General features: G+C 36.2%; 1 protein-coding gene across 4 annotated transcripts; it reads right to left on the bottom strand.

The window, feature by feature from the left end:
- Positions 1-2,645: 2,645 nt before the first annotated feature.
- LOC306879269 (reduced folate transporter-like) lies at positions 2,646-14,696 on the bottom strand. Of its 4 annotated transcripts, none has more exons than XM_079432073.1 (7): positions 14,483-14,696; positions 14,004-14,070; positions 13,487-13,770; positions 9,291-10,071; positions 4,574-4,766; positions 4,126-4,267; positions 2,646-3,935 (listed from the first exon to the last, which is right to left on the bottom strand). In XM_079432073.1, exons 3-7 carry the CDS (start codon positions 13,742-13,744, stop codon positions 3,735-3,737), a joined length of 1,575 nt encoding a protein of 524 aa, XP_079288199.1. In that variant the 5' UTR covers positions 13,745-13,770; positions 14,004-14,070; positions 14,483-14,696; the 3' UTR covers positions 2,646-3,734. The 4 variants fall into 4 exon arrangements, with proteins under 4 accessions (XP_079288199.1, XP_079288201.1, XP_079288198.1 ...); XM_079432075.1 differs by having other exon boundaries at positions 14,047-14,070; positions 14,483-14,661; XM_079432072.1 differs by having other exon boundaries at positions 13,487-14,070; positions 14,483-14,694.
- Positions 14,697-16,499: the final 1,803 nt, after the last annotated feature.

Here is a 16,499-nt window from a genome sequence, read left to right as displayed (position 1 = left end):
CATCAATGTCACATTAAATTAGCTTTAAATAGCCTTAAATTATTTTACTGTCATACACTACCATTCAAAAATGTGGAATCAATAATTTGGTGAGCAGAAGAGGATTCTTTCAAAAACATTAAAAAGATCTCACCGACCCCAAACTTTTGAACGGTAGTGTATAAAAATTTTTTTTTTAATAAATAATTATTCAAAATTATTTGTTACAGTCCTCAACTGTGATTTATGTGATGTATTAAAACATGCATGTGATGTGTACAACTCGTCAATATTGTTTGTAAAGCGTATTCTAAAAAATTGAGAATTTGTTAATAGGAAGTGCAGAATGTCAGGTGATCTAAATTATTTGTAATCTTCTTGTAATGTAAACTACTTTCTCAATACTATCTAATGTATAACTATCTGTCACCTGATTTTGTCTCCCTAGCTGCACCTGATCGCTCTTAACTCACCCCAGCTGGGCGACATACAGGGTTTTAAAGGTGTAGATCACCAGTGCTTCTTACAGGCCCAAACCATTGGGCTCAAAGGAACGTTCAGGGCTTTCCTGTCATCCCGGTTACAGGATCTATACAGTATTGTTCGACAGAACAACAGGGAACTGTTACCCATAGTCAATCTTCAAGTAAGATCCTTCCTTTGTCCACACACAACACTATTGTTTTACAGAATATACTGTAGTCTCTTTAAAGCAGTCTTTTACAGAGCTGTTTAATATGTTCACAGGATGAGGAATTATTCAGCAACTGGGAATCCATCTTTAGTGGCTCAGAGGGCAAGATGAATGATAATGTGCACATCTATTCATTTGATGGTCGAGATGTTCTTGATGATGATGCCTGGTAAGTAGATCTAACACATATCCACAGCTAAAATTTGAACAGAACTGATTGGTCTGATGAACCCTTTTTTTCTCTCTCTATAACCACTTTAATAGGCCAGAGAAGATGGTATGGCATGCATTAAGCACTCGAGGAAGCAGGCAGACAGACAGCTACTTTGAAACATGGCGAACAGGTAGTCATGCCGTCACTGGCATGGCTTCCTCTCTCCAAGAAGGCTATACCTACTTCAGCAGCTGCCACGTGACTGCAGCATCTCTTTTATCGTACTGTGCATTGAGAACAGCTACATTGCTGAGTGAAACAAAATGTTTGCTAAAAAAACATTTTCTTTGAGTCACACCACAAACTTAGTGTTTTATGATTGATGGTGATACTGTGTGTTAATTTTCATGTATTTTCAATTTAAAATTTTGACTATTTTTATGTATTAACTGCTGTGTGACAGCCATTTGTTTCAAAACAAACAATGATACTTTGCATTTTACATCATAAGCCTTACAACAAACACATTTTGTCATAACAGAGAACATACAATGAAATACTTGAGCATTTAAAAAAAAAATTGATTAAAGCTAAATTCAGGGGGGAAATCGCTGTTTTATGTTTCATATTTTAACAAAAATGTACATATTCTATTTTCACAAACAACAGGGCAGTATAGAACACACTTAGGCAAAAACATCATTTTTTAAATAATTTTCATTTTAAAAAGTGCCTTCACAATATATTGCCAAAGAAAAGAGCTACATTCCAAATTGTTATAACTAATTGCCTTTGTTGTCATAACCATTTTCATTCACGTTCGTATTTGATTTTATGTAAACATATACTTTCTACATTTTTATACTTTGCAACTCGGCAACATCAAACATTCCATGATGTAACGCAAAATGACTGGTTGATTTTCTCTATAGAAAGATGACCACTATTAATAAAAATATGTGAATCGTTGTTTTTGTATTATTTATTTTGGTTTGTTTTTTACACATAACCTGAATACAATTTTAAAGAGTTGCAGTTCTCTGTACTTTACAGCCTGCTGTATTCTACAGTTCAAATATGACCACTAAAAATATCAAATATTTTATTTTTACTGTATTTCAATGGCACTTACATTAATAAACAATTACAACCTCTATTGTTTACTCATCACTGGTTGCTTCACTTCTAAAGATTCTGTAATATCTATTTGAGAAATAACCCAAATGTCTGAATGGTAGTGTATAGTATACACCAACATTGCTAGTCACTCCATCTATTGAACCATTGGTTTTGTTTCTGAATGAATGTGTTTTTGAGTGAATGATTTAATGACTCGCTCATAATACACCAAAAGAAATTAGTTGTAACCTGGAATGATGTTTCCATCTGCAAACACAGATAAGCATAACAAACAGTGATATAAATAGTGAAACCTCCCAGTGCTGCTGGACTTTCTATAGCAATCTTGTATAAAAAGTAAATATAGTGATATTTAAAGTAGAGCTTGCAGCAGTCTAAATAAACAGGCTTTGGTTAAAATACAGAAAATCTGATCATATCAGATTAATTTTATCATTGCTACACTGGCAATTTTTGGTGCTCAAACTCTCAAATTAAGTCTAGATTCCTCACTTCAGCCTATATAACTAGACCATATTTAATCTTTTGTGTTATTTTTGTGTTTTTCATCCTCCTTAGATTTTTTTTCTTTGCCTCAGTTGCTTTGTCTTGCTCCCTGGGTGCTGTAGGATATTAAAGCATATGTACTGGTTTGAAACTATTGGAATTTTACAAAAAAGAAAATACAAATTAAACATATAAATGAAAATTACTTTATTGGTAACAATTTATTTGTAATTGGACATGATCTGGAATTCCTAATGTGATCACACAATAAAGCATTCATAATAAAAAAAACAGCAGTAATTATTTTAAAATACAGTAGAACTAAGCAAGTATCCTGTGAACAAACTTATTAGCTTTGTGTGATATTTCTTTTATAGACATTCTATAAAGTTAACACTGAGTAACTTACATTTCCATCAAAACATGGTCATTCACATATTTTGTTCCTTTGACAATGGCAAATATTTCCAAAAGCGCTATAGCATCAAACTCTGTGTCATCAAGCAATGCACAGACTGAAGTGTTTATGAAGCAATTTCCCATCCCTGTTCCATAACATTCTGTTATCACTCCGCGTTAGCAGCAACACTGTTTTCCATTTCCTACTCCTGCTTACTGGTGAGCAGAAACCCACTCTGAGCTATCCAGGAGTTAAAGAAAACACTGTCAAAAAAAAATGTCCTCATGTTAAAAAAAATAAAAATAAATCACCCAACCCTACCCATCTTCCACTGGACAGCAATCAGATAACCAGATATAAGGACATATAACAAATATCAGCATTCCTTCATAACTGCTTGGCCAATCAATTTAGAGAACTGGAGCTAAAGGTTGTACAGTAGTAATTATTTAAATTTCAATAATTAGCTGCAAATAATACTTCTGCCGTCACGGTAAACTGAAGGCAAAAATTAATCCTATAAGAAGCTAGAAAGCCAAACTTGCCATGTTTCGCTTCCAAACATTCCTTACAAAAATTATTTTACATTCTTTGTTCACCCTAACAAAGACAACCATATGAAATGTCAAACAATAAAATCAAGGATCTGATAAAATCTCAATGCGAGACTACATTTTCCATTGGCATTCTATCCTAATGACAACCTCAACAATTATATTTACTTTTCACAAAATGCAATTACAATTTGATGAGGTTTAAACATAAACAAACATAAAATAAAACAAAGGCTACTCGTACTTAAAAGAATAAAACGTTTTGATTTTGAAGTAACAGTTTAAGAGATGGAGACACTCCAACTGTAGGCACAATTTCTTTGACTCTCATGTCTTAATGCTGGTTCCATTATGTGCTATTGTGCCTTCACTAGCATCCGTGGTCATGGGATTAAGTTCAGTGGGTATAGCTACTTCCATAGTCTCCTCCTGTGCTCTTTGATTGCGGTAATGACATGTGATGATAAAGGCACTACAGCCCAGATAAATCACAGTCAGCAGAGTGAAGTAAAAGAAATAAACAAAAAACTGCAAGAGAAGGAGAGAAACAGAATCAGGCCAAAATCTTTCTGCATTGTAATATTATAATATAAAGGGAAACTTTCTGCATTGTAACATTACTGTACTTTCTTCTTCTATTAACAAGTTGGTGGTATCCATAACTGGTCCTGTTTTTCTGTGTAACTATTAACTGAAGTTAATCTATAAAATTACACACCTGAGACTGAACATTCAAAGCCAATCCCCTCTTATCTGCTACAATGATAGTGATGATCGTTTTCAGCACTGTTCCAAGAAAAGTGTTCACTCCAAACACTAAAGCACACAGTTCTTTAGTGAGAGAGGAGGCAATCTGGAAACTGAGAAGAAAAATATGAAATCAGTTATTTAGGAACAAAATACAGAGAACTGATGCATTTATTTTTCTTTGTGTTATTTAGTTTTAGTTCCAGCAAAAGCTCCTCATGTGGCAAACTACAACAAACTTCAACTTCAAAGCAAAGTTCTTGCTCTCCATGAAATAAGCTGTTTTCACAGGTGCATACACATCACAGTGACTTTGAAACACTGGATGCAATGTGTCCCAGTGTTGTTTAATAAGATAAAACATTTAAAAAATCTTTTAAATAATAATAAAAATAAATCAATAGGTTTATATAACTCACATAGCGATAGGCACCAAGAACTGGTAGAAGCCTTTGAACAGGGCATATGCCACATAGCAAACCCAGATGTTATCTGTGATGCCCATGAGAAGCAATAGACCGGCCTGTGCTGCAGTGATCAATCCAATAACCAGTTCAGACCAAAGATTCCATCGAATTTTCACATGGCCTGCCGCAAATGATGTGATTGCACCTACGGAGCACATGCAGTGTGATTGTCAATACTCATGCAATGCTGATTAACAAACATCTATTCTCACCAAGTCGAAATCTGCTCATACAATAGTGTAAACAGTTCTGAAAAAACTTTTGGAAACATTTTCTACTTTTGTGTCATGTACACTAGAGATCTTCATTCCTAATTCTGAAGAGACACTTTCCTGTTGTGTTTAGCTCCAACTCTGATTAAGTTCTTTGGGTTTACTTGGAAGAAACTACAACAGGGAATAAGCAATCCTGATTTATATGTTGTTTTGTGTTTTCCAAGCATGTGTCATGCCAAAGCTCAAAGGTTGAGGAACATGAACTTTGCTTGTTTTCACCAAATAGTGAACCATCTTGTATGATGTAAACTTTAACTATTTTAAATCACGTGGAGATCAAACTTTAAGATCATATAAAAAAACAACTGCAGGTCACAACGACCTGTCAAATCCATTGAGAACACTGATAGTGAAATTCTGGCCAGTGCAAATATGCAGATTAATATTTTCATGTTTTGGCCGATAACTAATAAATGTCTGTTATTATAAATTTATACTATTTGTTAAGTGAGAGCATGACAGAGATTGAAAAGTACAACAACAAAAAATCTAATACTGTTTAAATAGTCTGTCTGCTAAAGTGCACCGCAAAACCAGTCATAAGGGTACATTTTTCAAAATTGAGATTAATACATTATTATAAATTATTATAAATTATAAATTAGCGTTCCATTGATGTATGGTTTGTTAGGGTAGGACAATATTTGGCCGAGATACAACTATTTGAAAATCTGGAATCTGAGAGTGCAAAAAATCTAAATACTGAGAAAATTGCCTTTAAAATTGTCCTAAGCACTGCATATTACTAAACAAAAATTCAGTTTTTATATATTTACAGTAGGAAATTTACAAATTATCTTCATGGAACATGATCTTTACTTAATATCCTAATAATTTTTGGCATAAAAAAATCGATAATTTTGACCCATACAATGTATTGTTGGCTATTGATACAAATATACCTGTGCTACTTATGACTGGTTTTGTGGTCCAGGGTCACATTTAACGTATAACGTACAGTCATGCCCAAAAATATCAGCACCCTTGCGATTCAGTCAGAAAATGCAACCCTTCTCTCAGAAAATTGTTTTGGCACTCACGTTTATTTTTTTGGAACAACACAAAAAAAAACAGACAAGACAAGTCAAATCTGATACAATTCCACACAGAACCCCCAAAAAATGATTGGCACCCTTAACTTAATATTTGGCAGCACCTCCTTTGGAAAAAATAACAAATCAATCAGAGTTTCTTACACCTCTACTGGAATTTTGGACCACTCTTCTTTTGCAAACTGCTCCAGGTCATTCAGATTTGAAGGATGCCTTCTCCCAACTGCTGTTTTGAGATCTCTCCACAGGTGTTCTATGGAATTCAGATCTGGGGTCCGTTCTTCATACCTTGCTTAATAAATCTTAGATGATTTGAAAGATCTTCTAATCCTGATAACTGATCTCTGGCTAATTTGGTTCTTCAAATGAATTTGTGGATTTGATTAAAATATCTGGATTAAGTTTTCTATGATTACTGCGCGTTCTCGTGTTCCCCGAAAAGGGCAAATGTATCGATACTCAAAACCACGATCAGCAATGCAGCGATCGGCTGGTGGCAAGACATCAACGTAATGACATCCTATAATTAAAAAAGACACCTGATAAAAAACTTGACAAATTTCTGGACCTTTATAAGGAAAAAGCCAAACGAACAAAACTACAGTACATGTTATAGACTAATAGATAAATGAAACGTGCGTTTATTTGTAGTTTTTTTACATGATTCCCAATTATTTATATTCACGACAGGCTTTACATTTTTACTTCAATGTTGTAATTAGCAATTCATTTATTTTTACCTTTGAAACAGATTTATTACATCACAGCATTGATTAAAGTTTTTGAAAAGTCAAGATCATGTTATCTGCATCTCCTGCGCTCCATCAAGCCACTCCCATAATATCTGTCACCACTCAAATTAATGCACAACTCAGATGAACTGTATAGCATGTTTGTAAGACTCCAATACAATTATAAAGTAATTATTTCATCACTAATAAAATCTTTTGATGAGTAAAACTGGCTGTCTATAGTATTATAGATTACACAACATTATTATATTATTTTCAAATTAATTTTTAAATTATTATTATTTTAATTACTGTCCCTAGAGCAGTAGGTTACTCTTGAAATAAAGTAGCGGTGGCTGGGGCAGATAATTAAGTATCAATTCTGCTTAAAAAGATGCAATCTAATCCTGTTTACATGAAATAAGCCTGCTCCTGAGCAGGTTTAAGCTTATGAACCTGTTGCTATGACAGCAAGTTCAGGATGAGCTTCGAAGAACCAAATGATCCAAGATCAAGTGAAACAATCAAATCCAGCTAACAGAGTTAGCGACGTACGAAGAACAGGCCCCTGGACTCATTGCTGGCCATTTCAGAACTCTCCAGCGCTTTGTTTGTAACCATTTCTGAGTGCTTTTTGAAGTGCGTTTCGGGTCATTGTCCTGCTGGAATACCCATGACCTCTGGTGGAGACGCAGCTTTCTGACACTGGCCACTACGTTGCGCCCCCAAAATTCTTTGGTAATCATCAGATTTCATGATACCGTTCACACAGTCAAGGCATCCATTGCCAGAAGCAGCAAAGCAACCCCAAAACATCTTTGAACCTCCACCATGTTTGACCGTAGGGACTGTGTTCTTTTATCTGAAGGCCTCATTTCTTTTTCTGTAAACAGTGCCATGATGTCCTTTACCAAAAAGCTCTACATTTGTCTCATCTGTCCACAGTACGTTCTCCCAGAAGGATTGTGGTTTTGTCACATAAGTTTTGGCAAACTCCAGTCTTGCTTTTTTATGCCTTTATGTCACCAGTGGTGTCCTCCTGGGTCTCCTACCATAGTGTCCCTTTTCAATCAGATGGCAATGGATAGTGCGAGCTGACAACATTGTACCCTGTGTCTGCAGATCAGCTTGAATTTGTTTGGAAGTTAATCGGGGTTCTTTACCCACCATTCGAAACAATCCTTTGTTGTAATTTTTCATTAATTTTGCTCTTCCGTCCACGTCGGTTAGCTACAGTGCCATAGGTTGTAAACCTCTTGATGATATTGCGCACAGTGGACACAGGAACATTAAGATTTCTGGAGATGGACTTGTAACCTTGAGATTGTCCATGTTTTTCCACAATTTTTTCTCTCAAATCCACAGACAACTCTTTACACTTCTTTCTTTTCCCCATGCTCAGTGTGACACACAACACAAAGGTTAAGGCCCCGTCCACACGAAGACGGGTTTCTCTGTATACGCATACATTTTTTACCGTATAGGCGTTTCGTCCACACGAAACCGGCGTTTTCGAAGAGTGAAACCGATCATTTTTGAAGCCGGTTTCATGTTTTCATGTGGACGGCGAATCCGTATATTTTCTGAAACGATGACGTCATCAGCCCACGTCTCGCCCCTAATCAGACACCGCTACGTCACATAACAGCGACAACAACAACAACAATGTCAGACTACGTGCCTGTGTTCGTGCTGCAGAACCTACTGAGCTCATTAGTTTTATTAAAGCAAAATCTTCTGCTTTGAGTGTTAGTTTATATTCAGCGCGCAAGGTTTACGCACATAGTCCAAGTCTTCTTCAGTTTTTTTGTGTATCTCTGTGGCAGAATTACAGCGCCACATATTGGTCTGGCATGTGTACTACATTGTTTTCAGTCGGTTTCAGTGATTCCGTGTGGACGCAGATATTTCTTGAGACGACTCCGTGTTTACGGAGGATACGGAGAAACCCGTCTTCGTGTGGACGTAGCCTAAATCAACTTTTCTCCATTTTAACTGGTTGCAAGTGTGATTACTATATTGCCCACACCTGTTACTTGCCACAGGTGTGTCTAAATACAAATTACAGGAGCATCACATGCTTGAAAAGCAATTATTTCTGACAATTTTGACAAGGTGCTAATAATTTTGTCCTGTCCATTTTTAAGTTATATGTGAAATTATCAAGTTTGACTTTTCTTTGTTTTTTTTTTTGTGTTGTTGAAGTGCAAACAAAAACAATAAGCACGTGAATACCAAAACATTTGCAATTGGAACAATTTTCTGAGAGAAGGGTTGCATTTTCTGACAGAATTGCAAGGGTGCTGATATTTTTGGCCATGACTGTATATCAAATGTTGTATATCTATATTCATGACCATTGCTAAATCAGTCTTTAAGTGACATCTACTCTGAAATTAATGAACAGTTGGTGAGCAAGAAAACAAAGTCTCTTGTAAGCTCTTCTGCCAACAACATGTTCATTTATTTGCTTACGAAAACAGAGTGAATGCTACTTATTTAAAGTCCGACTCTGTGGTTGAGATTGTCAGTATTTTTGCCATTTTAGAAAAAAAAAAAAATATTTTAAAAAGAAAATATGGCAACTACGACACACTAAAATTCATCTTACCTAATAAGGTAGAGGCAGCTTCAACCGCTCCGTTGTAAACATGTTTGTTGTCTGTGGCAGGGTAGACTTTATTCCACAGGATGTGCACATAAAATAGTACTAAATAGTATCCAGTGGAGTTGAACACCCACCACAAGCTCCAAAGCCTTAAACTGGGTACTTTCACTACATGTTTTAACTCTTTCAGCATCTGAACAAACACTGAATTTGTCCAGGATGGGGATTTGTGGTTACTGTCTTGTGCTACCACACTGCCATCATTCTCCTCAGGCTTCATTCTGGCCAATTCTGATTGAGCTGCTTCCTTCCTTTCCTCTTCCAGACGTGCTTGGTTGAAAAACAAGCTACGTTTGGGCCATGGCAGGCAGAAGGACAAGAGAAACCCAAATGTGACAAACCCCAGAGAGACTGCACTTAACGTCCTGTATGATACATCTCCTAGTGACACGCATATCTGACCCAGCACAGAGCTCGTGAAGACTCCCATGAGCACAGATGAGCGGGAATAGCTGGCTACACGCTGGTAAACAGTCGCTGGTACTAGTGAGAAAATGTACGAGGAGTATGCCACACGGGCAGCCATGGTGATGCCATAAAAGAACTCCATAAACTGCATCTCCAGCAGTGAGTTTGCCAAAAACAGCAAGAGCCAAATGGAAACATGACTCAAGCTCTGAAGGATCAGCACAGGTTTGTAGCGTAGGTAATCTGTCAGCAGAAAGACAGGCACCAGCACGGTCATATAAGAATATGTGAGGACTGGGTTGATTTCATTGGTGACCTGTAAAAACCACAGAAAGCCATTATTACATGGGGTAGACAAAGCAGAGATAATTGCAACGTGCAATAAACGTAATAAAAAATAACAGACAATGCACTTACCTCCACCACGAGGAATGTACAGTGTAAAACGTCAGATTATAAATACTTTAATTGTTTATCCCAGGTAAAGCATGAACAATGTGAAAAAATTTAACCCTTTGTTTAGAATGACCCAGCCCTTCTTTATGTCATCTGAAATGAGGGTAGTGCACATGGAGAGCACATGGTATCCCAAATTATACTTCATATAATTGTTAAAATGTGGAAAAGGGGTTGATTTTGAAGTACAGTTTTAGCCCATTTAAAAAGTGAATCTTTGGGGTGACTGCAATATGTATTTTCCTTATGTTAAAGCCCATCATTCCTAATATGAGGATGTTTTGTACTGAATAACATTATTACATCTACATAAAACAATAATTCACATTACAGAGGATAATTTACAACTATTAATTATACAGCATAAGTGTAACATTGGCCTTTGTACTTCTAGTTTAATTGTAACTGACTGCAGTTACAATTAATCGTGGCACACGCCAAAATTAATTGGGAAAGTCATTTGATTGAATTCTAGAAAAAGCAAAAAAATTGCAATGCTCGGGCAAACCGCTAGAGCTGGTGCCGCTATAGAGTTAGAACCGGTGAATGCAGTTTACAGGTTTCATAAAAAGAGAATGATGTGCGCCAAATGAGTCGCTGTAGAAATCGAATACTTCAGTGGTTGCGGAGTGCGGACGAAAGAGTTCAAATCGAGAGCCAACGCAATGACATGTGAAAAAAGCACCCTCATGTATTTAAGAGAGGCTTGATTAAGTGCTGGAAATAGCGGAGGATTACCGCACAGACCGGTAACAAAACTCAGAGACATTTACACACGGGTGTATTGTTCAAACAGTAGCCTACTTCATACACTGTAAAAAAAAAAAAAATGTTTTTTTTTAATATTTAACTAATTAAAGTATTTAAATTTTGCTTCAGTTTTCTATTCTATTCTATTCTATCAGTTTAAATGCTATGTTAGGCCTATATTATAAACCTAATTTATAATGACCTTGTTTTTTAATGGAGTCTCTTGCTCATCAAGGCTGTGTTTATTTCAAAAATACAGAAAAAAAAACTGTGATATTGTGAAATATTATTGCAATTTCTAATATTGGTTTCCAATCGTTATATTTAAAATATAATTTAATCCTGTAAAGCAAAGCTGAATTTTCTGCATCATTACTCCAGTCTTCAGTGTCACATGATCCTTCAGAAATCATTCTAATGTTGATTTATTATCAGTGTTGCTGATCTAATATGCTGATTTACAACAATGAGACCTGTTAGAAGTCGTGTCGTGAATGAGACCTTGGGGAAGTCGTGGCCTAATGGTTAGAGAGTCGGACTTGTAATCCGAAGGTTGCGGGTTCGAGTCTCCGGCCGGCAGGAATTGTAGGTGGGGGGAGTGAATGTCCAGCGCTTTCTCCACCCTCAATACCACGACTGAGGTGCCCTTGAGCAAGGCACCGAACCCCCAACTGCTCCCCGGGCGCTGCAGCATAAATGGCTGCCCACTGCTCCGGGTGTGTGTTCACGGTGTGTGTGTGTGTTCACTGCTGTGTGTGTGCACGTTGGATGGGTTAAATGCAGAGCACGAATTCTGAGTATGGGTCACCATACTTGGCTGAATGTCACTTCACTTCACTTTTACTTTTTTCTTTGATTAATAAAAAGCTAAAAAGAACAGCATTTATTCAAAATAGAAATATTTTCTAACAATATAAGTCTTATCAATTTTATCCATTTAACACATCCTTGCTAAATAGTCTCTTTAACTTTCTTTAAACTTTTTTAAAAGAAAGATTTATTTTTTATTTTTTGGGGGATTTGGACTGACCCCAAACTTTCGAATAGTGTATATTGTAACACAAAATCTCTATTTTGAATAAACACGGTTCTTTTTAACTTTTTATTTATCAAAAACATCACAGGTCCCAAAAAATATTAAGCAGCACAACTGTTTCCAACATTGATTAAAAATCAGCATATAAGAATGATTTCTGAAGGATCATGTGACATTGAAGACAGGAGTAATGATGCTGATAATTCAGCTTTGCTTCACAAGAATAAATTATACTTTAAAGTAAAGAAAACTTGTATTTTAAATTGTAATAATATTTCACAATATTATTTTGTGAAATAATATTCAGTACTTTATCAAATAGATAGTCTTGACGAGCATAAGAAACTTCTTTAAAAAAAAAAAACTTTACTGATCCCAAACTTTTGAACGGCAGTGTATTATACTGTAAAAAATAAAATAGGTAACCTAAAATGTACATCATTTAGTTACATCAAGGGTCAAATCAAATATAAATAGCACATTAAAGTTAAAAGTTACACCCTTTTTTGTGTGTGCGTTACACAGTATAAAGAAGGCTTTTGCTCAGGTGGCCGAAATGTCCGCTCCAATAGAGAAAAGTTTTGCTCAACAAGAAAAAGAAATTAGAGGGAACATTGGTAATGACTGTTAATATATCAAAGACGTTTGATGCAAATTTCAAAGCATCAAGCTAAATATTGCCTGAAAAAAATAAAACCAAACAAATGATCAATGCACTGACTAATGCATAACTCAGACATGCATTTAGTTCCCCAAGCAGGAAGACTGAAATAATGTGTCTTGGTTTTGTCTAATCAGATCAGACACATGCATGGCACAAGAATGTAACAGCTTTTAGGCGTCCTTTTATTTACTAAAACATAATAAAAATATGTAACGTGAAAGAGAATGTGGGCTAAACAGAAGTGTTTTAATCCATGAGACAAACACTGGGCTAAAAACAAGTCAAAACAGGCACCTACTGTAATCTATTTTGCCGTATTTAACAGTGGAAAATTCCCATACAGATATTCTCTACGTGTGGTTGACTAATTTTATGGTTTTACTAACCTTATTTAAACACACCCAGTACACTGAGTACAAATTCATTTGAGGGTTTACAAGCGTTTACAAAAAAAGTAATCTTATAGTTCATAAATCCACATATAATAAGTCAGCATGATTGTTTCAGTCCCTCCTCAAAGCAAATCTGACCCACTTTGGAGGAATGTGAACCCTGACCACATTCACATGGCTTGCCAGACCCCAGTAGCTGTGTCAGAGTTTGAAAACTCAGTGTCACGTGTCAACTAGATATTGGGAAAATAAATAAATACATACTGTAGTTGGGAAAAACAGTCTCTCACATTTTAATGTTTACAAAATAAATAAAAAAATTCAGTATAATTTATCAAGATTGAATGATTTTCTGTTTTATATTTTAAATGTGCATTTTTTTTCTTCCACAAACTTAGAAAAAGATTAGAATAAAAGTAGAATAGCACCACACCTGTTCTCTAGTGAAGTTCTTCTCTGCACTGAGCAGGTATGGTGTGATAAATGGCTCTCCAGGCTTCAGCTGCACCATGAAGCCATAGAAACAAAGATAAACTACGGACCCTATCCAGGCTCTGGTCTTCTGCGTTTGGCTTTCCGGATCTTCCTTGGTTTCATGGATGACGTTTTCCACAGTGTGTCCATTGCCATCAGTCCTCATGTCCTCCTTAACATCCTCAGTCCTTTCATTGCATGTAATCACTTCCACCATGTTACAGCAATAATGATGCTGTAAAGCTGAAATATTTAATGATGTATAAAATACAAAAGGTACATTGATTTCTCAAAGTTAGTAGCTGAAGGCTTAGCAGTGTTCACAGACCGGTAACAACCAAGCGACTGCACAAGCCAGTAAATCCTAAAGCATGTGTGGTGTTAACTATTACTGGGGGCAGAGAGGACACTTTCATAATAATACAGCAATGTGTTAAACAGCTACAAGCTGACATTTTCTGCGTGTAAGCGTTCACCTTTGTCCAATTTCCAACACCGTCAATGATTAAAAATTACTACCTTCCTGGACTGCACATTTTGATTCTGTAAAGAAGCACCAAGCAAATCCAATTGTTGTATGGCAAATATGCACTCTAATGAGCATAGTTAAACATAATTAACACAAATATATTTTTTTCACATCTAGTCTGTTATTTTCTTATTCTTGGGTCTCATACTAAATAAGAAATAGACTTTTAACAATATATCAAACTGACAGAACACTTAACGTTATAGCAACAAAGTTTGCAAACATGTGCTCTTGCATCTTGTACCTGAGTGCACTCACATTTATCCACAACTCAAATGTCTACCAGTGCAATGTCAGCTCTTACGCACATCTCATGACTACGTCTGCTTGTTCATGTATAATAATATCTCGCAGTTTCTTAATGTTGTTTCCACATAACCCCACTAATATTCAAGTACGGAACGAGTTGTTTCGCTTTAAACTTGCCTGTTGCTTTCCTGTGGTCAAATTGAATCCTTTCTTGCTGAGGCTGACGGTGAGCTAATAATCTATGCTACTTAAAATATTATAGTGGAAGTTATTTAAGCGACAGACTTTCACCCATCGGTATGGGATAGCCAGACGTTCCAGATATGTCACTGTAAGCAGTTGTGTCAAAAATCCACGAGACGCCTGCAGATGCGCGCGCCCAATGACCCATGGTCAGCGCATGCGCACCGGATGTTTATCTTAAAGTGATGAACGAATCTTTCTTTAAAAGAATCTCTTTAATGAACACCTATGAAATTTATCACAAAACCGGTCTAAATAATTCGTTCAGAATGAATCTCGAGTCAACTGAACGGCTAACTGAGCCGATGTTCAGTGTCTCTGGGGAGTCCACTCTATACAAAATATCTTTATTTTTGTCAAAACAGAGCTGTTCAGTATGGTGTTAAATTGTATAAAGCTAATCCGAAAGACTAATTTGCCATGTGTGTTTTGAGAATTTCTAATTGGAAGCGTTTATCTGCCACATGGATTCTACACAGTTATACATCAAAACATGAAGCTGCTGGGGGGTTTTCAGCCACAACGTAACACATGCATTCCAGCGGATCTATTATAAGCACTGGAGACAGAACCCTTTTCTTCGAGAACCCTTCGCTCTAGGCATGCACCTAAAATATAAAAAGAATTCCGAATGTTACAAAATGTGACCATTATTCTGTAGCTTGTGTAATGTGCTATGATGCTTCGCCAAAGGAGGGCGCTCCAAGCATGGTATGTGAGTAGTCCTTGTTGTTTATACGTTGTTTTCTGTAAAGCGGAGATGGAATGTGTTAGGATGTGTTACCAACAGAGGGCACTCCAGGGTGCGTAAGATAAATATATCTGAGCACCACTAGGGGATCTTCTTAAACATGGTCAAACATGAGATGGGGGCTCAATTTTCATAGTTAGAATGTTGTGAAGCACCATGTACTCTGTGGAAACTATTTCTGTGGGCCAGGCTAAAATTTAGCAAAGGAGTGAGATGTTGACGCAGTAACAGTAATGTTCATTCAGGTGGCAACAATAATCCTGTACATTATACACCCCTGCTTTGTCGCATCAACAACAAACTATTTACTTTCACAGTTCCTAAGTCTAATGAACTATTTCCGAAAGCCAGTGGCTGACATCAGTTCAAAACTAAAATGTAAATCACTTCAAGGAAATTATTTATCACATTACCATCAGCAGCATGTCGTGTTTTCTACTGTGCTCATGCATTATGGTCCAGGTCATGAGTGCAAAAGCTCTATGTGAAAGACAGACTCAAGCTGTTGCCTTTTGTTCCTCTGAGAATAAAGGAACTACAGCTTCTAGATGTTGAGATGGACACATTATTCTTTAAAGTTAGTGCAATGGTGCACAAAGTCCTCTGCTGCACATATTTTGGTGCTGAAAACAAGTGTAAAAACTATTCATCGTGATCATCTTTAGAAAAATGTATCCTGTAAAGCCTGACATACTGTAATAACTCGTAAAAATTTCATTTGCCTTAATCCAGAAAGATAAAGTAATCTTGAAATATGACTAGTTAAAAGTTATTCGTATGTTTACTTTATTTAAAATCAGTGAAGCTTTTACCACAAAAAGGCATTTTAGAATTATACTAAAAGGTCTTTTATTTGCTAAAAATTATAAACTATCAATCAGATTATAGAAGGCTCACTGTCATCACTACTGTATCTGTTCTTTTGAAACAATGGTTATGAAATGTCATTACTGTATCACTTCATGTCTGCAAAAGTCAATATCATCAGGTTGAGGTATATTTTCATTAGTGAAATAAATCTGTTTGCTAATTACAATATACCGGTAGTCAATATAGACTATTTTGTAACACCACTTTAGAGAGTGTCCTGTACTGTGTATTGAGTTTGCCTATAGGATGTTTCTCTGTCCTTCACGCCTCTCTGGGCCCATCAGATCACTGAAATAATATGTACCAGGGCCTGTCGATGATTGAATAGAG

The sequence above is a fragment of the Barbus barbus genome, assembly GCF_936440315.1.
Source record: "Barbus barbus genome assembly, chromosome: 13".
NCBI classification, from domain to species: Eukaryota; Metazoa; Chordata; class Actinopteri; order Cypriniformes; family Cyprinidae; genus Barbus; species Barbus barbus.
The sequence above is the reverse complement of the archived record's forward strand: the minus strand, read 5'-3'. Positions and strand labels throughout refer to the sequence as shown.

Excerpts from the sequence above, each read along its gene's own strand:
- LOC306879269 (XM_079432073.1), bottom strand. The coding sequence starts at position 13,744 with ATGGTGGAAGTGATTACATGCAATGAAAGGACTGAGGATGTTAAGGAG. Across the intron at positions 4,767-9,290 it reads AGCTGCCTCTACCTTATTAG|GTGCAATCACATCATTTGCG; the intron begins GTAAGATGAATT and ends TGTGCTCCGTAG. Across the intron at positions 4,268-4,573 it reads TTCTTGGTGCCTATCGCTAT|TTTCCAGATTGCCTCCTCTC; the intron begins GTGAGTTATATA and ends TTTTCTTCTCAG.